The sequence below is a fragment of the Eriocheir sinensis genome, chromosome 43, assembly GCF_024679095.1.
Source record: "Eriocheir sinensis breed Jianghai 21 chromosome 43, ASM2467909v1, whole genome shotgun sequence".
Taxonomy (NCBI): Eukaryota; Metazoa; Arthropoda; class Malacostraca; order Decapoda; family Varunidae; genus Eriocheir; species Eriocheir sinensis.
Genome location: NC_066551.1, coordinates 7998706 through 8015252, shown reverse-complemented (window position 1 = coordinate 8015252; position 16547 = coordinate 7998706). Strand labels below are relative to the sequence as shown.

At 46.7% G+C, this 16547-nt stretch overlaps 1 protein-coding gene across 3 annotated transcripts in view; it reads right to left on the bottom strand.

Annotated features, from left to right (window-relative positions):
- Positions 1-511: 511 nt before the first annotated feature.
- The window catches only part of LOC127010427 (cytochrome c oxidase assembly factor 6 homolog), a 21295-nt gene continuing 5259 nt past the window's right edge, over positions 512-16547 (bottom strand). For 2 of the 3 annotated variants that reach the window (XM_050884517.1, XM_050884519.1), the window contains 3 exons: positions 3063-3207; positions 2366-2427; positions 512-1997 (listed from right to left, as the gene is read on the bottom strand). In XM_050884517.1, the coding sequence (XP_050740474.1) occupies positions 1904-1997; positions 2366-2427; positions 3063-3207 (301 nt within the window). In that variant the 3' untranslated portion in view covers positions 512-1903. The remainder of the gene's footprint in view (positions 1998-2365; positions 2428-3062; positions 3208-16547) is intronic. The other variant, XM_050884518.1, reaches the window with a different exon arrangement.

Sequence of the window (16547 nt, the reverse complement as noted above, 5' to 3'; positions counted from 1 at the left end):
GAATCTAATGTGTCTGAAATACTGTTTGTGGTTATTATAGTCAACCACGTAACGAGGAGGGCAAGAGAGAGAGAGAGAGAGAGAGAGAGAGAGAGAGAGAGAGAGAGAGAGAGAGAGAGAGAGAGAGAGAGAGAGAGAGAAACGCTTTCATTTATATTTGTGTGTATATTATTTGCTGTCAGCAAACTTAGCAATCAGCGTCCGTTTCCCATCCTCGAATTATGTTAGTATGTAGTTTTAGCTGACGTATGAATTATCATAATTTGTCACAGGTATTAAAGTATCTTCCTTTTTTTGTGTGTTTATTGTGGTGTTGCCCCAAGGGAGGGGGAGACCTTATCCCCAGGCTATAAGGCAATAAAATTCTTCAGTACAATTTTCAGAGAAGCGCTATATCTCTTGCGGGAGTTAGCAAAGAGAGCACAACCAGCTACACTAACACTAACAGCACTCAGAGGCGTCCACCACCACCCTTGTTGTATATTCCAAACCTTGAGGATAGACCAAAACATTTTCACTTATGTTTTATTATGGCAATGACTCTTGGCATTTGGTCAACAATAGAATATTTCCGTGTTCTTGTTTCCTCGGAAAGCATGTTGCTAATGTTGTTTGTTTGGGAAAATATAGCATCCACCTTTAGAAACTCTTGATTGTAAGCTGACGTAGCCGAGTGTCCCGTGCTGATGATGCTGATGATGTGGTGGCGGTCTGGCCTTGTAACGACACCTTGGCGTACGTCTGAGGGCGCAGCGCAGGGTGCCGCGGGCCAGCGGGACGCCGGTCGTCTGGGAGTCAGTCATACAATGGTATGACGCAGAATTAAGTCATTATGGTAATAAAACAAATATTGTTTAGTGAATAAGAGTTAACATCAGGCGGCGCGGGGTCGGCGCCCCTGCATGTCCTCAACACCCCGGCACTGGCAACACCCGGCGTGTGTTGCAAAGCTCACACTCACTCACACGCAGCTCAGCGACGGACCGACGAAACATGTACAGGACTTGTAACAACCATCCACCCTGGCAGGTCACGAGGGTCCCCGCGCGTCCGCGGGGCGTAGGGCGCGGCACGCCAGCGCCCCCACACCTGCCCGGCACGGGGAACACCCTCACCGGCCCTCCCATGCCCGACGCCTCCGCCCCCACGCGCGACACGGCGGGCGCGGCGGTGTGGGGGCGACGGCGGGGCTTGTCAAATATCACATAAGCACGAGCCTTGTGGGTACTGAACACACTCGCTGAGCCGCCCAGTAGCCTCAGGAAGACACAGAAGGAAGCAGTACATTAAGGTGCCTCGAGAACGTGAAATAATAATAAAGACGAAATAAAAATATTGACAATCCGTACCGTTAAAAAATATATGTGCACATAATTATAAACACAAAGTGGGCTATATTATGTCCTAGAGCCTTAACCTACAGGAGCTATTGAACATTGTAGTAGCAGTAGCAGTAGTAGAAGTAGTAAAAGACGTTGTAGTAGCTGTCTGAACTAATGGCTATCGTGGACCTCGTAGCAGCGGGGCTCACGCACTACCTGCTGGACTGCTGCTGGTCACACTAGGAGGCGAGGAAGCGACAAGACGCAAGCACTGCTACAGGAGACACCGTGTGCGCGGCGCCTCAAGAGTGTTACCATAATATAATTTATCACCACGTGTGTTGTCTTTAAGGGGCTGCTGCTGCGTGGCTTTGATAAACAACTAAGCAAAATCGTGGATAGAGTGAAATTTGTGTTGAGTTGGACGGTAGCATGACACCAGCAGTGGTTCTTGAAGACTATTGAAGCTGTTGTATGTGTGTGTGTCTGTGTGTGTGCGTGTGCAGGGCTGCACTAGAGCTAAGATGTCCCCGTCAGGTTTTGGAGAGAGAGGGAGGAGGCGTTGCGGCGAAGGGCAGACGCTAGGTGAACACGACCTCGCTGTACACGCGGTGTCTTCTGGTGAGGGAGGAGTCAAGGGGGGGGCAGGACGACAGCGTGGCCGGCTCCCGTAGTCTGTGGGGGGAAATAAGGTGATTATATAATTCTCTCTCTCTCTCTCTCTCTCTCTCTCTCTCTCTCTCTCTCTCTCTCTCTCTCTCTCTCTCTCACTCTCACACACACACACACACACACACACACACACACACACACACACACATCCATCTATCCATCAACTTCTCACCCTCACCCAGCTCTTACAACCACTCGTCACCCAGCCTTCACCCAGTCCTTGAAGCACCCCAAAGGCTGCCCTACAGGCCTACCCAAGCGGCACCCGAAGCCACCACCTCACCGCCCCCTCGCAAGCCACCCAGCATCAACACCCACCCCCAAGCAACCAGCAACACCCAAGAAGCAAGACGCAGCTAACACACACTTACCCTACCGAGTGTATTCGCTCCTGGAACTCCATATACTGACGTTTGCGGTCAAAATGCTTCACCTGTCGAGGGGAGAGAGAGAGAAGTGTTGTTACAGGTGAGGAGTGTGAGTGGTGCGGGGACTCGACGCTTGCATACACACTCACGTTCACACATACACGCGTACACGTCTGTCAATCCTCCCCTCACACACGCTTGTACCATCTTTATGTATTTAGCTCAGTAAAGTATAAGTTAGTAGTTCTCGTATGATTCCGTTTCTGTCGTACTGCAATTGACGTAAGTTTTGAATCGGAGACATTGACTTTATTTATTTATTTATTTACTTTTTTTTTGCGTGTGTGGTGATGCCTAGATTTACCCCATGAGATGAAACCCAGTGTAAAAGTAAATATTGATTCGACAAGTGCTTTAATCCTAGCATGTGTTGTAATCCATCTTAATTCGTTGATTTCATTCCAGAAATTCGTGTTCAGTGTCTTTGATAGTACACTTAAAACAAAGGACAATAATATTATCGAGTTTAGCAAGAATTATGAGAATTTGTACCGTTGAAATATATATGTGGATTTAATAATTATCAAGAGCAAGAAATGGGCAATGTTATCCCATAGAACCTTAACCTACTGGTGGTATTGAATAGTGTAGCAGCAGCAGGAATAGTAATAGTAGTAACCTTAGTAGAAGCGTGACTCACCCAGTGCCCGGGGCAGGCCACCTCGTAGAGGCGGCGCAGCTCCATGCAGTGGTCCCGCTGGATGCCCGGCAGGTCGAGGCAGGCCCAGTAGCGGTCCCTCGACTCCCAGCACGCCTTCCTCACGCCCTTGTCCCGAAACGACATCCTGCGGGGGAACAAGACGTCTGAGTGGCTGGGGGGGAAGGGGTGCGTCTGGCCCCTCCCGTTCACTGTATGAGTCCCAGCCGCCCCTGACGCTGGCGGTAGAGACAGTTTACCTTTCCGGCTTCCTGGTTTGGACAGCTCCCCTCCGCGCCCCCCCCTCCCCCCCCCCCCCCCCTCCCCCGGCAAATGCAGCAGCGTGACTGATATAATGCTGCAGAAACCTTGGTGTACGACGGTGTCCAAGGCGTGGTGGTTTTTGCACCTCAATAAATCTGGCCCGTGGCAGGTAACAGTGGGACGGTGCAGCTGTGCGAGGTACCAAACGGTGCGAGCGACGAGTGTGTTTGACGGTGACCTTGGTGGGAAGGGGAGAGAGAGAGAGAGAGAGAGAGAGAGGGGGGGGGGGGGGAATTCCCGAGTCTTTGATCTTGGTTTGTCAGAATTAGTGAAGAAAGTTTGTATATGTTGATACCGTCACCTCAACAGTCAGCATTAATGTATCTTGTCATGTCGACGTGATTTGAAATCACGTCGACATGACAAGACATGAGAGAAATCACTGATATCTGTTTATTCGTGTGCATTTGGTTCAACAAGACTATTATGCAAGCGTTAGTGTGTCTGAAGGTCAGCTCCACCTGGCGAGTGTTTGGGAGAGGGTTGAGAGAGGGGAGCGTTATAAACTTAAGGGGCTATTACACTGGACAAATTTTCCGTGGATCTTCAGTCAAACCACGATTTCCTCTGGCGTGGTTCTTATATTTCCGTGGTTTTCTGACGTGTCCACGATCTTCCAAAGCTACGGTAGATTTCACCGAAGGACGACGGTATTGCTCACCATCATCATCAGCAGCAATAACAAAAAACTAATGAGAACCACGCTAGCAGATATCGTGGTTTGACTGAAGATCCACGGAAAATTTGTCCAGTGTAATAGTCCCTTAAGTGGCTGTCACACCAAAGCATTGTCTCAGCACTCAACAGGCAGGCAGGGCAACCTCCTTTGCCGTCAAGAAGCTAACAAAGGCCCAGGCATACAGGCATAAACAGCGATTCGTTACAAGGGAGTGAAAAGTGTTCCTTCAAACGATCAACCGACTTACGGAACAACGTCTGGAAAACTCTTGGGGAAAGTAGTGCCATGCTTCACTACCTACACCTCACTTCGCGCCCCCCCGCCACTCAAGATTTGCAAAAGGAATTAGCAATCCCCTACTGCAGTCACCCTTCACGACCCCCTAACCTATTCTCCCCTGCAGCAAAGTAAGGTAGACACTAATGGAGCACAGTTATCACGTTACAGGCAGGAAAATGAACACCTCAAAGTGAATGTTCCGTTATACAAGAAGGGGAAGAAGACACATTCTCATCTCACCTTCACCATCTGCTTTAACCCTCTCTAAGCTGCCTTGACGATTTGGTTTATCCTCCAACGCTTTAAGTCTCCTTCCACCAGGCATAAACACACACGAGAGGCACTCAACGACAGCACTCTTCTAGGGTCTTGAGGCACCTCCTGACAGCCGTAGCACACACGGAAGGGGCTCAAACGACAATGCCCCTCTCTTACTCCGCAGGGTGACACGCATTTCCGCTGTCGTAAAGGCGTTTGGCGGAGTGTTGTAAAACGTTTGGGGAAATAAACACGGACCTGGACGCATCCGTGTGTGTGTGTGTGTGTGTGTGTGTGTGTGTGTGTGTTGTTTTCGTGCGTTTCCCGTCTGTCGATCAGTCGTTTCCGTCACGTGACCTTTACGAGTGTTTTCAGAGGATCAAGGTGGATGGGAATTGGCAGTGGTGGTGATGGTGGTGGTGGTGGTGGTGAGGTAGTGGTGATGGAGGTGGTGGTGACAGTAGTGGTAATGGGTGAGGATGAGGGTGGTGATGATGGTGACAGTGGTGGTGGTGGTGGTGGTGATGGAGGTGGTGGTGACAGTAGTGGTAATGGGTGACGATGAGGGTGGTGATGATGATGACAGTGGTGGTGATGGTGGTAGTAATGGTGTTGGCGTGGGGTTTGACAGTGTTACCGCAACCACTCCCTCACCCCACCCATGTCTCCCTTCCCACCACAGGCTCCTGGCTAATCCCTCCCCCCCCTTACCTTCACACCCTCACTCCCTCCTCCCTCGCTCCCCCCAGCTGCCACCGGTTAGGAAGTAAACAAGGCCACTCATCACAATATCATCTATTTAGGGACGTCATTACGGGAAGCCCCTTTGTATAGTGTTTACCCCACCAGCTGCGTAAGAGGAGAGGAGGAGGAGGAGTAGGAGGAGGAAGGGAAAGATGAAGAAGAAAAAGAAGAAGGAAATGAGAAGGAAGGAAGGAGGTGGAAGACAAGGAAGAGGAGTCTGAGGAAGGGATTCAAACGAGTTAGGATGAGGAGAAAAGGAGTGAGAAGAAAGAAAAAAAGAACGAAGAGGAGAGGGAGGGAGGGAGAGAGTAGGAGAAGAAGAAGAGGGGGAGGAAGCGGATGACAAAGAGGTGGAAAATGAAGAGGAACAGAAGGAGAAGGAGAAGGAAAAGGAGCAGGCGGAGGAGAGAGGGAGGGGGATAGTGAGAAGGAAGAAAAACAACTAATAAGTGGGTGGAAGTGTTGATAAGGTGAGACAGAACAGAGAAGGGGAGGAAAGGGAGGAATAATATACGGGGGAGGAGGTGAAGGAGGTAAGAGAGAGAGAGACTTACACCACCTTGCGCCATTTGACACATTTACAGCCGGTGTGCGAAATTTATGCGTTACACACACACACACACACACACACACACAAAGGGCGAGAATAGATCAAAGTGTGTAAGCGTAAGTTTGTAAACCACTGTACTGCTGTGTGTGTGTGTGTGTGTGTGTGTGTGTGTGTGTGTGTGTGTGTGTGTAGGGTGGGTGGGTGTAAAAAGATATCATGTGTTAGAGTACTCCCCCCCCTCCCCCCTTCTCTTTCTTAATTGCTATTTTTCTCTTTTTTTTTCGCCCTCCGTTCCCTTTTTTTATCTACCTTCCTTTCTTTCTTCCTTTACGATTTGGTTCCTTCGTTCGCTCCTTCGTTCCTTTTCCCTTTCTTTCTGTCCTCCCTTTCTTCCTTCATTCACTACTTCCTTCATTCATTCCCAACTCATTTATTTCATCATCTTTTTCATCTTATTCCTTTTCTTCCTTTCTTTCCTTTTCTCTGTATCCTTGCATGACTCGTTGGAGAGACCTTACCTAGAATACGCAGTGCAGTTGTCATCCCTCAGTTATATCAACATCGCATTGCTCGACATAGTACAATTAGTGACACTGAACTAATACCGTTGTTGAGGGCACAGCCATTTCAAGAACGACTCAAGTAACTCATCTTCTTTACCGTGAGAAAGAGATGACTACGGGGAGTTGAGTACAGATATTCACGTCCTTGACCAAATTCATTAACGTAAATCACTTCAAGATATTTATTAGCCCCCAAAACCCCTTAACTAGGAATAACTTTACCGATTCACTCAAGACGATTTAACACAGCTATTGGTAGGATTATTTCCCTCACATCGAATCATCCATCTCTAGAATAAACTATCAATAGAAATAGTCTATGGAAAATCAATCATCTTATTAAAACATCGAATCGACCATTACTTCCTTGTGACAGAAGTGAGTTTATCGTCCCCGTACGTATGAATTCTCAGAAAGTGATGTAAGCTGTTCTGTAGGTAATATAATGTGCCTTAGGAAGAGGTCAAATCACTCACACAGACAGCCTCGAAATAGGTACGCCAGCTGACTATCTGCTGCCTGCTTTTTGTATGTTTCCATGTTTCGATTTCGGTATTGATTTCAGGCTTATTTTTCGTTTTGTTTTGTTGTTGTTCTCCGCTCACTTCAGTTGTTGGTATTTAGTTACGGGTGGTGCAGAGCTATTCCTCCTCCTCTTTCACCTCTTTTTTTTCTCCTCCTCCTCCTCCTCCTCCTCCTCCTCCTCCTCCTCCTCCTCCTCCTCCTCCTTCTCCTGCTCCCCCTGCTCCTCCTCCTCATTCATCTCCTCGTTGTAAACACTAAAACACTCATCACGCCTCCTCTGGTCCTCATCTCCCACACCCCTCACAGCCTCAGTTCATCTTGCTATTAAAACACACACACACACACACACACACACACACACACACACACACACACACACACACACACACCATTTCGAGTCTCTTCACTTTTTCTCCCATTTCGTAACTTTCCTTCCATACGGTTTACCAATGTGTGTGTGTGTGTGTGTGTGTGTGTGTGTGTGTGTGTGCTCCCTTCTTTCATCCCGTGCTCTCTCCCCCCGTAACCTCCCTTCTTTCTAACCTTCCTTGTCTTTCTTTTCCTCCCCCCCTTCCTCCAGTCTTTCCTCACCCTAACCCCGACGTACCGAGCTGTCCCTCTCCCACCTGTCTCTCCTTTATTTTCTCCCTCCTCTCATCTGCGTCCCCGCCTAACCCTATTTATCAACCCTACTGTCTCCACTTCTGTCACATGGTTCACCCTCTCCCCCCCCCCCCTTCTCCTCCTCTCCTTCCTCCTGCTCCTCCTTTTCCTTATCTTCATTTCCTCCTCCTTCTCCTCCTCCTCTTCTTATTCTCCTCATCTGTATTTTCTCCTGTTTTCTTCCTAATACATTTCATTTCTTATTTTCATTCCGCTGCTTTTCTTTATTTTGTTTTCCTCTTCCTCTTTTACTCCTTGTTCTTTTCATCCTCCTCTTCTTCCTCTTCTTGTTGTCTTCCTCCTATTCTTCTTCCTCTTCTTTTTGTTCTCTTTCTCTCTCTTTTCCTCTTGCTCCGTCCCTGTTTTTGTTGGTGTTATTTTTGCTCTGTTTTTCTTCTTTTTTTTTCTTCTTCTTCTTCTTCTTCTTCTTCTTCGTCTTCTCCTTCTTCTTCGTCCTCTTTTTCTTCTTCTTTATCCTCTTCGTCTTCCTTCGTTTTTTCCTCCTCCTTCTCCTCCTCCTCCTCCTCCTCCTCCTCCCTTGTCTCATTTTGCCTCCTCATTTTTCATCTCCCCGGCTTTGTCTCAAGTATTTCAAGAGATAATTTGTGCGAGAGAGAGAGAGAGAGAGAGAGAGAGAGAGAGAGAGAGAGAGAGAGAGCACAAAAAAATAAAAATAAACATACTGAAGACATACAAGACTGGCAGGGTGACGGGAGAACGTGGAGACAGGAATAGGGTGACTCCTCGCTAGGGTGTAAGGGGAAGGTGTAGCACAGATAACTAGGGTGTAGGTATGGGGGTCTAGGGTGACTAGTAGGGTGTAGAAAAGGTGTAAAGAACGGAGTTACAAACGTTGGATTTTTACAGTTAATTCGACATATTACAAACCCAATCGTAAAAAGGTAAAGTTGGATGCATACGCTATAGCTGCGCGTGGCTGCGGTGCTCATCTCCGAACCTTCTGGAGTAAAAACCCATTACCCCGGGACATGGGCTAGTGTGAATTCCAGGATTCCCACGGCTAACCTTCCCAATGTTTCCCCCATTTATCGACCAATCCGAGAGAGAGGATGAATAGTTGAGTGAGCTGCACGCCGACTGCCTCGCCCGGGATTCGAACACGGGATCGCGGTGTCGTAGCCAGGCACTCTAACCACTGTTCCACGGAGACTCTAATCGTTAAAAAAAAAGAGAAAAAAACAACTGCACCTTGAAAAACGGGTTAAAAAAGACAAGCCAGCCACATCACGTTTAAAAAAGGTGTGCAGGGTGTGAAAATGAATAGGGTGTACAGGTAAGCATAGGGTGTTGGGACAGGTGTATATATAGTGGGACAGGTGTGTATAGGGTGTTGGGACAGGTGTGTATAGGGTGTTGGGACAGGTGTGTATAGGGTGTTGGGACAGGTGTGTATAGGGTGCTGGGACAGGTGTGTATAGGGTGCTGGGACAGGTGTGTATAGGGTGCTGGGACAGGTGTGTATAGGGTGCTGGGACAGGTGTGTATAGGGTGTTGGGACAGGTGTGTATAGGGTGCTGGGACAGGTGTGTATAGGGTGCTGGGACAGGTGTGTATAGGGTGTTGGGACAGGTGTGTATAGGGTGCTGGGACAGGTGTGTATAGGGTGCTGGGACAGGTGTGTATAGGGTGTTGGGACAGGTGTGTATAGGGTGTTGGGACAGGTGTAAGGTGTGAGGGTACGGAAAGGTGCGGTGAGTAAAGAGGGAAAAGTTTGCTCCCAGATTAAGCCTGACAGCCTCATACATAACCCGCCCGCCCAAAATACTCATCGTCAGCCTTGGTGTGTGTGTGCGTGTGTGTGTGTGTGTTTGTGTGTATGAGTGAGTGTTGTTTTTCTTATATCTTTCACACACACACTCACCTACACTCCTCCCCCCCTCCCCCCACACACTTACAAGACGTTGCCCCCCATATTGTTTGCGAGACAGTCAAGCAAACAAACAAACAAACAAGCAAACACCAGGACAACAACATTTACAAGGGCAAAGCAAAATCTGTCGAGGAGCTGATCAGTCACTCAGTCGACAGTCAGTCTTAACTCTACATGTCTCGTTTGTCAGTCATGCTTTTTATTTCTTCCTTTCTATCAGTCAGTCAGTCAGTAAGCGAGTCAATCAGTAAGTCAGTCAGTCAGTCAGCCAGCCAGTCTATCAGTCAGTCAGCCAATCTATAGGTTAGTTAGTCATTTATTTCGTTTGTCAGTCATTGTTTTATGTCTTCCTTTCCCTCGGTCAGTCAGTCAGTTAATCAGTCAGTCAGTCAGCCAGTTAGTCAGTCAATCAGTCATTCAGTCAGCCAGTCAGTCAGTCAATTAGTCCATCAGGTAACTAACCCTTTAAATCACCATATCATCCAATCAGCCACAGGTCTCCACAGCGACAGCAAACCAATCAGTCAGTCAGCCAGTCTACCACTCTCCCAGCCAGCCAGTCACCATGCCGGCCAGTCAGTTCCTCGTCACCCACCTAATCACCCACTCCGTCACCGCCCCGCCCTCCCTTTCATCCTGGCGCTCACCCACCCACACCTTCCCACGCCATCCCACGCCCTCTCGAACTGGGGGCAAAGGGAATGGACTCGAACTGCCGGGCCGGGGTTTACCATTGACGTAGCGGCGGAGGTCATGCAAATCCTTCTCCTCCTCCTCCCCCTCCTCCTCCTCGCACCTGGATGACAGAAGCGCCGCCCCGTCCCTCCCCAGGTGACTTTCCGGGTCGCAAAACTCGCCCACACGACACCCCTTTGACGTCACGCGAATAGGTAAGAAAAGTGTGTCGGCGAGGAGGGGCTGTCACCGTGCCACCACCTCCCACCCCTCCCTCTCCACCTCCTCCTTCTCCTCCTCCTCCTCTTTTCCTTGGTTCTCCTTTCCCCCCTCTTCTTCCTCCTCCTCCTCCCGTTCTGCGCGTGCTACCCCTTCCTCCTCCTCCTCCTCCCCTTCCTCCTCCTACTCATACCCCTGCCCTTGACTGCCTCTTTCCCTTCTCTTCCTGTACCCCTCCTCTTCCTCTTCTTCCTCCTCCTCCTCCTCCTCTCCCTTCAACCCCTTTCTCCTCCTCTTTCCTCCTCATGGCTTCCCTGTTCCCCTCCTCTACCCCTCCACCTTAGACCCTTCCTCCTCCTCTTCCTCCTCCTCCTCTTCCTTGCATCCCTCTTCACCACCTCACCCTCCTCCTCCTCCTCCCCTCCTCAGTGACGTCACGCAAGCAAGTCTCGTAGAGGTGTCTCGTCGGAGGTTTATTGGCGCGGTGATGCCAGAAACGGCGCACGGATGATGATTGTCACTTGTTTTTTGTTGTTATTTATCTCCTTCACCCGTGCGTCTTCCTCAGCCCCCCCTCCCGCCCTCCTTCTGTCCCTCCCTTCCTTCACCATAACGTCTCCCTCTTCCTTCTCTCTTCCTTCTTTCTTTCATTCATCTAAATCCATCTATACAACCTCGTTTATTATTTATTTCCTTCCTTCATCTTTCTCAACTCTTCCTCTATGCCTCCCTTCCCTCCTTCCCTCCCCTCCTTCACCATAACGTTTCCTTCTTCCTTCTCTCATCCTTCCTTCTTTCCTTCATCTAAATACATCTATAGAAGCTCATTTATTATTTATTTGCTGCCTTCGTGTCTCTCAACCCTCTCCTCTGTGCCTCCCTTCCCTCCTTCTCTCCCCTCCTTCACCATAACGTTTCCTTCTTCCTTCTCTCATCCTTCCTTCTTTCCTTCATCTAAATCCATCTATAGAAGCTCATTTATTATTTATTTTCTACACTCGTCTTTCTCAACCCTTCCTCCATGCCTCCCTTCCCTCCTTCTCTCCCCTCCTTCACCATAACGTCTCCTTCTTCCTTCTCTCTTCCTTCCTCCTTTCCTTCACCTAAATCCATCATCTATAGAGCCTCAGTTAATCTAGTGTGTGTGTGTGTGTGTGTGTGTGTGTGTATTTATTTACGGGGGTGTTTATTTTGGCGAGCGCTGTGTAAATAGTGCGCGTGCGTCAAAATAGCGCTAAAATAGTTATGCGGTGGCGATGAAGTGAATACGGCCCGGGAGGTTTTTGCTCTCTCTCTCTCTCTCTCTCTCTCTCTCTCTCTCTCTCTCTCTCTCTCTCTCTCTCTCTCTCTCTCTCTCTCTCTCGTCGGTCATTAGTTACGTGTTCGGCTTTTGTTTTTGTGGGTTTTTTTCATGTTCGGTTCCTGTTTTTTGTTTTTTGTACAGTTTTCTCTCTCTCTCTCTCTCTCTCTCTCTCTCTCTCTCTCTCTCTCTCTCTCTCTCTCTCTCTCTGGTCATTAGTTACGTGTTCGGCTTTTGTTTTTGTGTTTTTTTTTCATGTTCGGTTCCTGTTTGTTGTTTTTTGTATAGCTTCGGCGCCGCCACCTGCACCTCGCTAAACAAACATCATTATTACAGCTTCAGAAAGCGACCCGAACTTTACTTTTTCCATATATATTTTTTTGTTTTTATTCATCCTCAATTTTTTTTTCACTTCGTTTCCTCCTCTTCCTTCATTCTTTTACATTCATTTTTCCTCCTCTTCTTCCTTCTCCTCATCATTGCATCATTACTATATGTTGAGAAAGCCACCCAAACTTTCTTTTTTATATATATTTTTTCTATTCTCCCCACCAGCCATTTTTCCCTTCATTTCTTCATTTTCCTCCTTCTCATCATTATATCATTTCCCTAACTTTCCTTTTTTTTTATATATATTTTTTTCTATTTTCCCCACCAGCCATTTTTCCCTTCATTTCTTCATTTTCCTCCTTCTCAGCATTACATCAGTACCCAAACTTTACTTTTTTTATATATATATATATTTTTTCTATTTTCCCCACCAACTATTTTCCCCCTCATGTTTCCTTCTTTTCCTCCTTCTCATTATTATTATATCATTACCCTAACTTCCCTTTTTTTATATATATTTTTTCTAGTTTCCCCACCAACTATTTTTCCCCTCATGTTTCCTTCTTTTCCTCCTTCTCATCATAACATCATTTCCCTAACCTTCCTTTTTTGTATATATTTTATAGTTTCCCCACCAACCGTTTTTCCCTTTCATGCAACGTTGCCAGATTATCGTATTCACCACCTTGTATTTATCCTTTTTAAGCCTCACACTCTCGTACCTCCACAAATAGCGAAAGAATATTAAAGTTAGCGTTAAAACTTTTATTTATTGATGTTTGTTTCTTCGTTTTTGCTATAGATATCAGTCAGAAAAAACGGGGAGTACGATAATTTGCCAAGGCTGCTTTCATGTTTCCTTCTCCTCCTCCTCCTCCTCCTCCTCCTCTTCCCTAGATATGTTTGGTGACGTCAGGGAAATACTCGTAATCAGGACACGTGTGGTTATGCAACGTGCAGGAGGAAGAGGAGGAGGGGAAGAAGAAAGAAGGAAGAGGAAGGAAAAAATAATATGTAGGTCTGATATATTCTTCATTAGATTATCGTGCGTGAAAGAAATTAACAAAGTATTTAGGGCGAATGGATTAAAGGTGAAGATTTGCAGGTAATTATTTTTCTCGTTAACTTCCAAGGCTGTGAAGAAGGAAGATGATGGAGAGAGGGGAGGAAAGGGAAAGGGGAAAGGAAAGGGGAGGGGAAGGAGGGGTAGAAAGGGGAGGGGATTTGAAGGGAGAAGGAAGGGGAAGCGGGAAGAAGGGGGGAGAAAGAGGAGGGAATTGGAAGAGAGAAGGATGGGAAGGAATGGGGAAGGGAGGGGAAGGGGAGGGGAAGGAATGGAGGTGGATATAGAGGCAGTTGGGAAGAGGAAGGGATATCAGACGTGTGTGTGTGTGTGTGTGTGTGTGTGTGTGTGTGTGTGTGTGTGTGTGTGTGTGTGTGTGTGATTTAGATACGCGCATTCATCACTTTTATTACGCGTGACTTTGAAGTGAAGGAAAATATGACGTAAATATTGGGGGCGTGTGTGTGTGTGTGTGTGTGTGTGTGTGTGTGTGTGTGTGTGTGTGTGTGTGTGTGTGTGTGTGTGTGTGGTTATGTATCGTCTTTGTTTCTGCGTTTGTTTGTGTTTCTATATGTTTGGTTTTCTTTTTTTGTGTGTTTGTTTTATTTCTGATGCTTCGTAGTCCGTGTTTTGAGTTTTTGTTGTTGTTGTTGTTTTTGTGAGTGTTTGTATTACTGGTTTACGTGTTTCTTTGTGTTGTGTTGTCGCTTTGTTGTCCATATTTGCAGTGTTGTTGCGTTCGGTCTGCCTCGTGTTGTGTTGCTTTGAGTGTTGTTGAGTTGCGTCGTGTAGTGTTGCGTCATAGGGTGAGGATGTTACCGTGTGTTGTTGATATATTTTTTTACTTTTTTTTATTTTGTTATGTCCGATGTCTCACCTTTAATTAACTGTACACACACACACACACACACACACACACACACACACACACACACACACACACACACACACACACACACACACACAAAGTTAATAATGCATACAAAACTATCTGCGAACACACACGAACGAACTCTCGCACACGCAAATTAAAACTCATTCACACACTCACACACACACACACACACACACACACACACACACACACACACACACACACACACACACACACACACACACACACACACACACACACACCTGGTCTATTTATACCTGCACCTCGGCTTGGCACTGCTAGGGTCCAAGGAATTACCTGTTTAAGATATAGACGTGAGCTACAACGTCACACCAACACTTATTCTCACTTAATATATCCTCTCTCTCTCTCTCTCTCTCTCTCTCGTCCGTCCTTTTCCTCCTTTTCTCCTTTCCTACCTCTTGTTTTCTTCCTTTTCGCTCTCCTTCTCTCCCGGTCTCCCATCCATCCTTTTCCTTACTTCGTTCCTTTTCTATCCTTCTCTTTGTTCCTTTTCTCTCTCCTTTCTCTGTCTCTCTTTCTTATCCATAGGAGGAATATGCCCAGAATCGTCCAGAGTGGAGTTTTTACAGAAAGTTTGAGAAATGAGCTCTCATCCCTTTCCTCACACTTTTATTCTAATTTTCCTTCCTCCTTTCTTGTTTCCCTCTGTTCTGTCCACCCCTTCTTCATTTTCCCCTCTTTCACTTCTCTTCTTCCTCTTCTTTCCTTTCTCCTTCCCCTCTGTTCTTCCCTTTCATCCATTCTTTCTTTTCCTCACTTTCTTCTCCCCCTTCTATACCTCTCTTCTTTCATATTTCCTTCTCTCTCTCTCTCTCTCTCTCTCTCTCTCTCTCTCTCTGTTCCATTTTTCCTTTCTCCTCTTGTTATTCTTCCTCTCTTCCCTTCTTCTCTCTCGCTTAATCTTTTCTTTTCCTATTCCTTCTTTCATTCTTGTTTTCCTTTCCCTTTCATTTCTTTTACTATCTTCTGTCTCCTTCTATTTAATTTATTCATAATTTTAACGTCATTTTTTTCTAGGGATTTCCATAACATTTTCCTTTTTTTATTTGTCCTCATTTCCCCTTTTACTATCTCCTCTTTTTTTTCCTTTTTCCCCTCCTTGCCTCCTTAATATAGTTTCTCCTTTTTTTCCTCCCCTCCTTCCCTGTCTTCCTCTCCTCCCCTCCTTCCCTCTCTTCCTCCCCTCTCACCCTTCCCGTCTATTTCTGTTTCTCCTTCCTCTGTACCTTCTCCCTATTTTTGTTTTTGTTTTCTTCCCTTCCCTTCATTACCCCTTTTCTCTTTCCTTCCCTTTACTTCCCTTTTCCTCTTTTTTTATCCTTTTCCTACTTATCTTACTCCTTTCCTCCTCCCCTTTACTTCTCCTCCTCTTTTTTTTACCTCTTTCTTTCTTCTTTTACTTTTTTCCTCCTTTTTTTCCTCCTCCCCTTTCTTTCCTCATTCTCTTTTTATCCCTTTCCTCCTCCTATTTCTTACATCCTCCCCTTTCCTTCTCTCCTTTATTAACTATTTCCTCTTCCTCTTTTTCCCCCTTTTTCTCCTCTCTTTACTCCCCTCCTCCTCCCTTTTCTCTTTCCCTTTCCTCCTCCTCCTCCTCCTCCTCCTCCTCCTCTTTCATCGTATACTCACTCTTCGTCTCTTCTTTCAGTGGTTGTTTCTTTTCCCTTCCTCTCATTCTCTTCCTAATCTGTTTGTTTTCTCTTTTTTCTCTTTCTCTTCTGGTAATTACTTTCCTCTCTCCCTCCTTTCCTTTACCCCCTTGCCGACGCCTCTCTCCGTATCCCTCAAGTATAATTTTCACTCGTATATTATTTAGGATGTTTATTTATTTTCTTTCTGTTCCTCCTTTGTATCTTCTTCCTATTTGTGTTCCTGTTTTCCCTCCCTTTCATTACCCGTTTTCTCCTCCCCTTTATTACTCCTTTCCTCCTTCCTTTCTTCCTTTCCTCTCCCTTATTTTCTGGCGGACTCAAACGTTGTCCCCCTTCATTATTGCAAGAAAAAATCCCACAAACTCTCCCTCTCGGATATTTTCTTTATCAGCCACTTACACTCCCTCCCACTCGGTTATCATCCCTCCTCCTCCTCCTCCTTTTTCTCCTCCTCCTCCTCCTCCTCCTCCTCGCTGAGTGCTCGAGGCGTGGCCAATAGGAAATGAGATGGCATTGTGTCGTCACTGCCTGGCGAGGGGCGTGTTGACGGAGTGTTAATGTGTTCCAAACAATTGCTTTCTTATGTCTTTCGTCCGCCAGGGAGGGAGAGAGGGAGGGAAGGACAGGAGGGAGAAGGGAGGAGGTGAGAGTAGAATAGATGAGGTGAGAGGAGAGGAGAGGAGAGGAAATGAATGGAGTAGAGGAAAGGAAGGAGAGGAGAGGAGAGGAGGGGAAAAGAGAGGAGAGTAAAGGAAAGGAAAGGAAAGGAGAGGAAAGGAAAGGAAAGCAAAGGAGAGGAAAGGAAAGGAAAGGAGAGGAGAGGAAAGAAAAAGAAAGGAAAGGAGAAAAGAGAC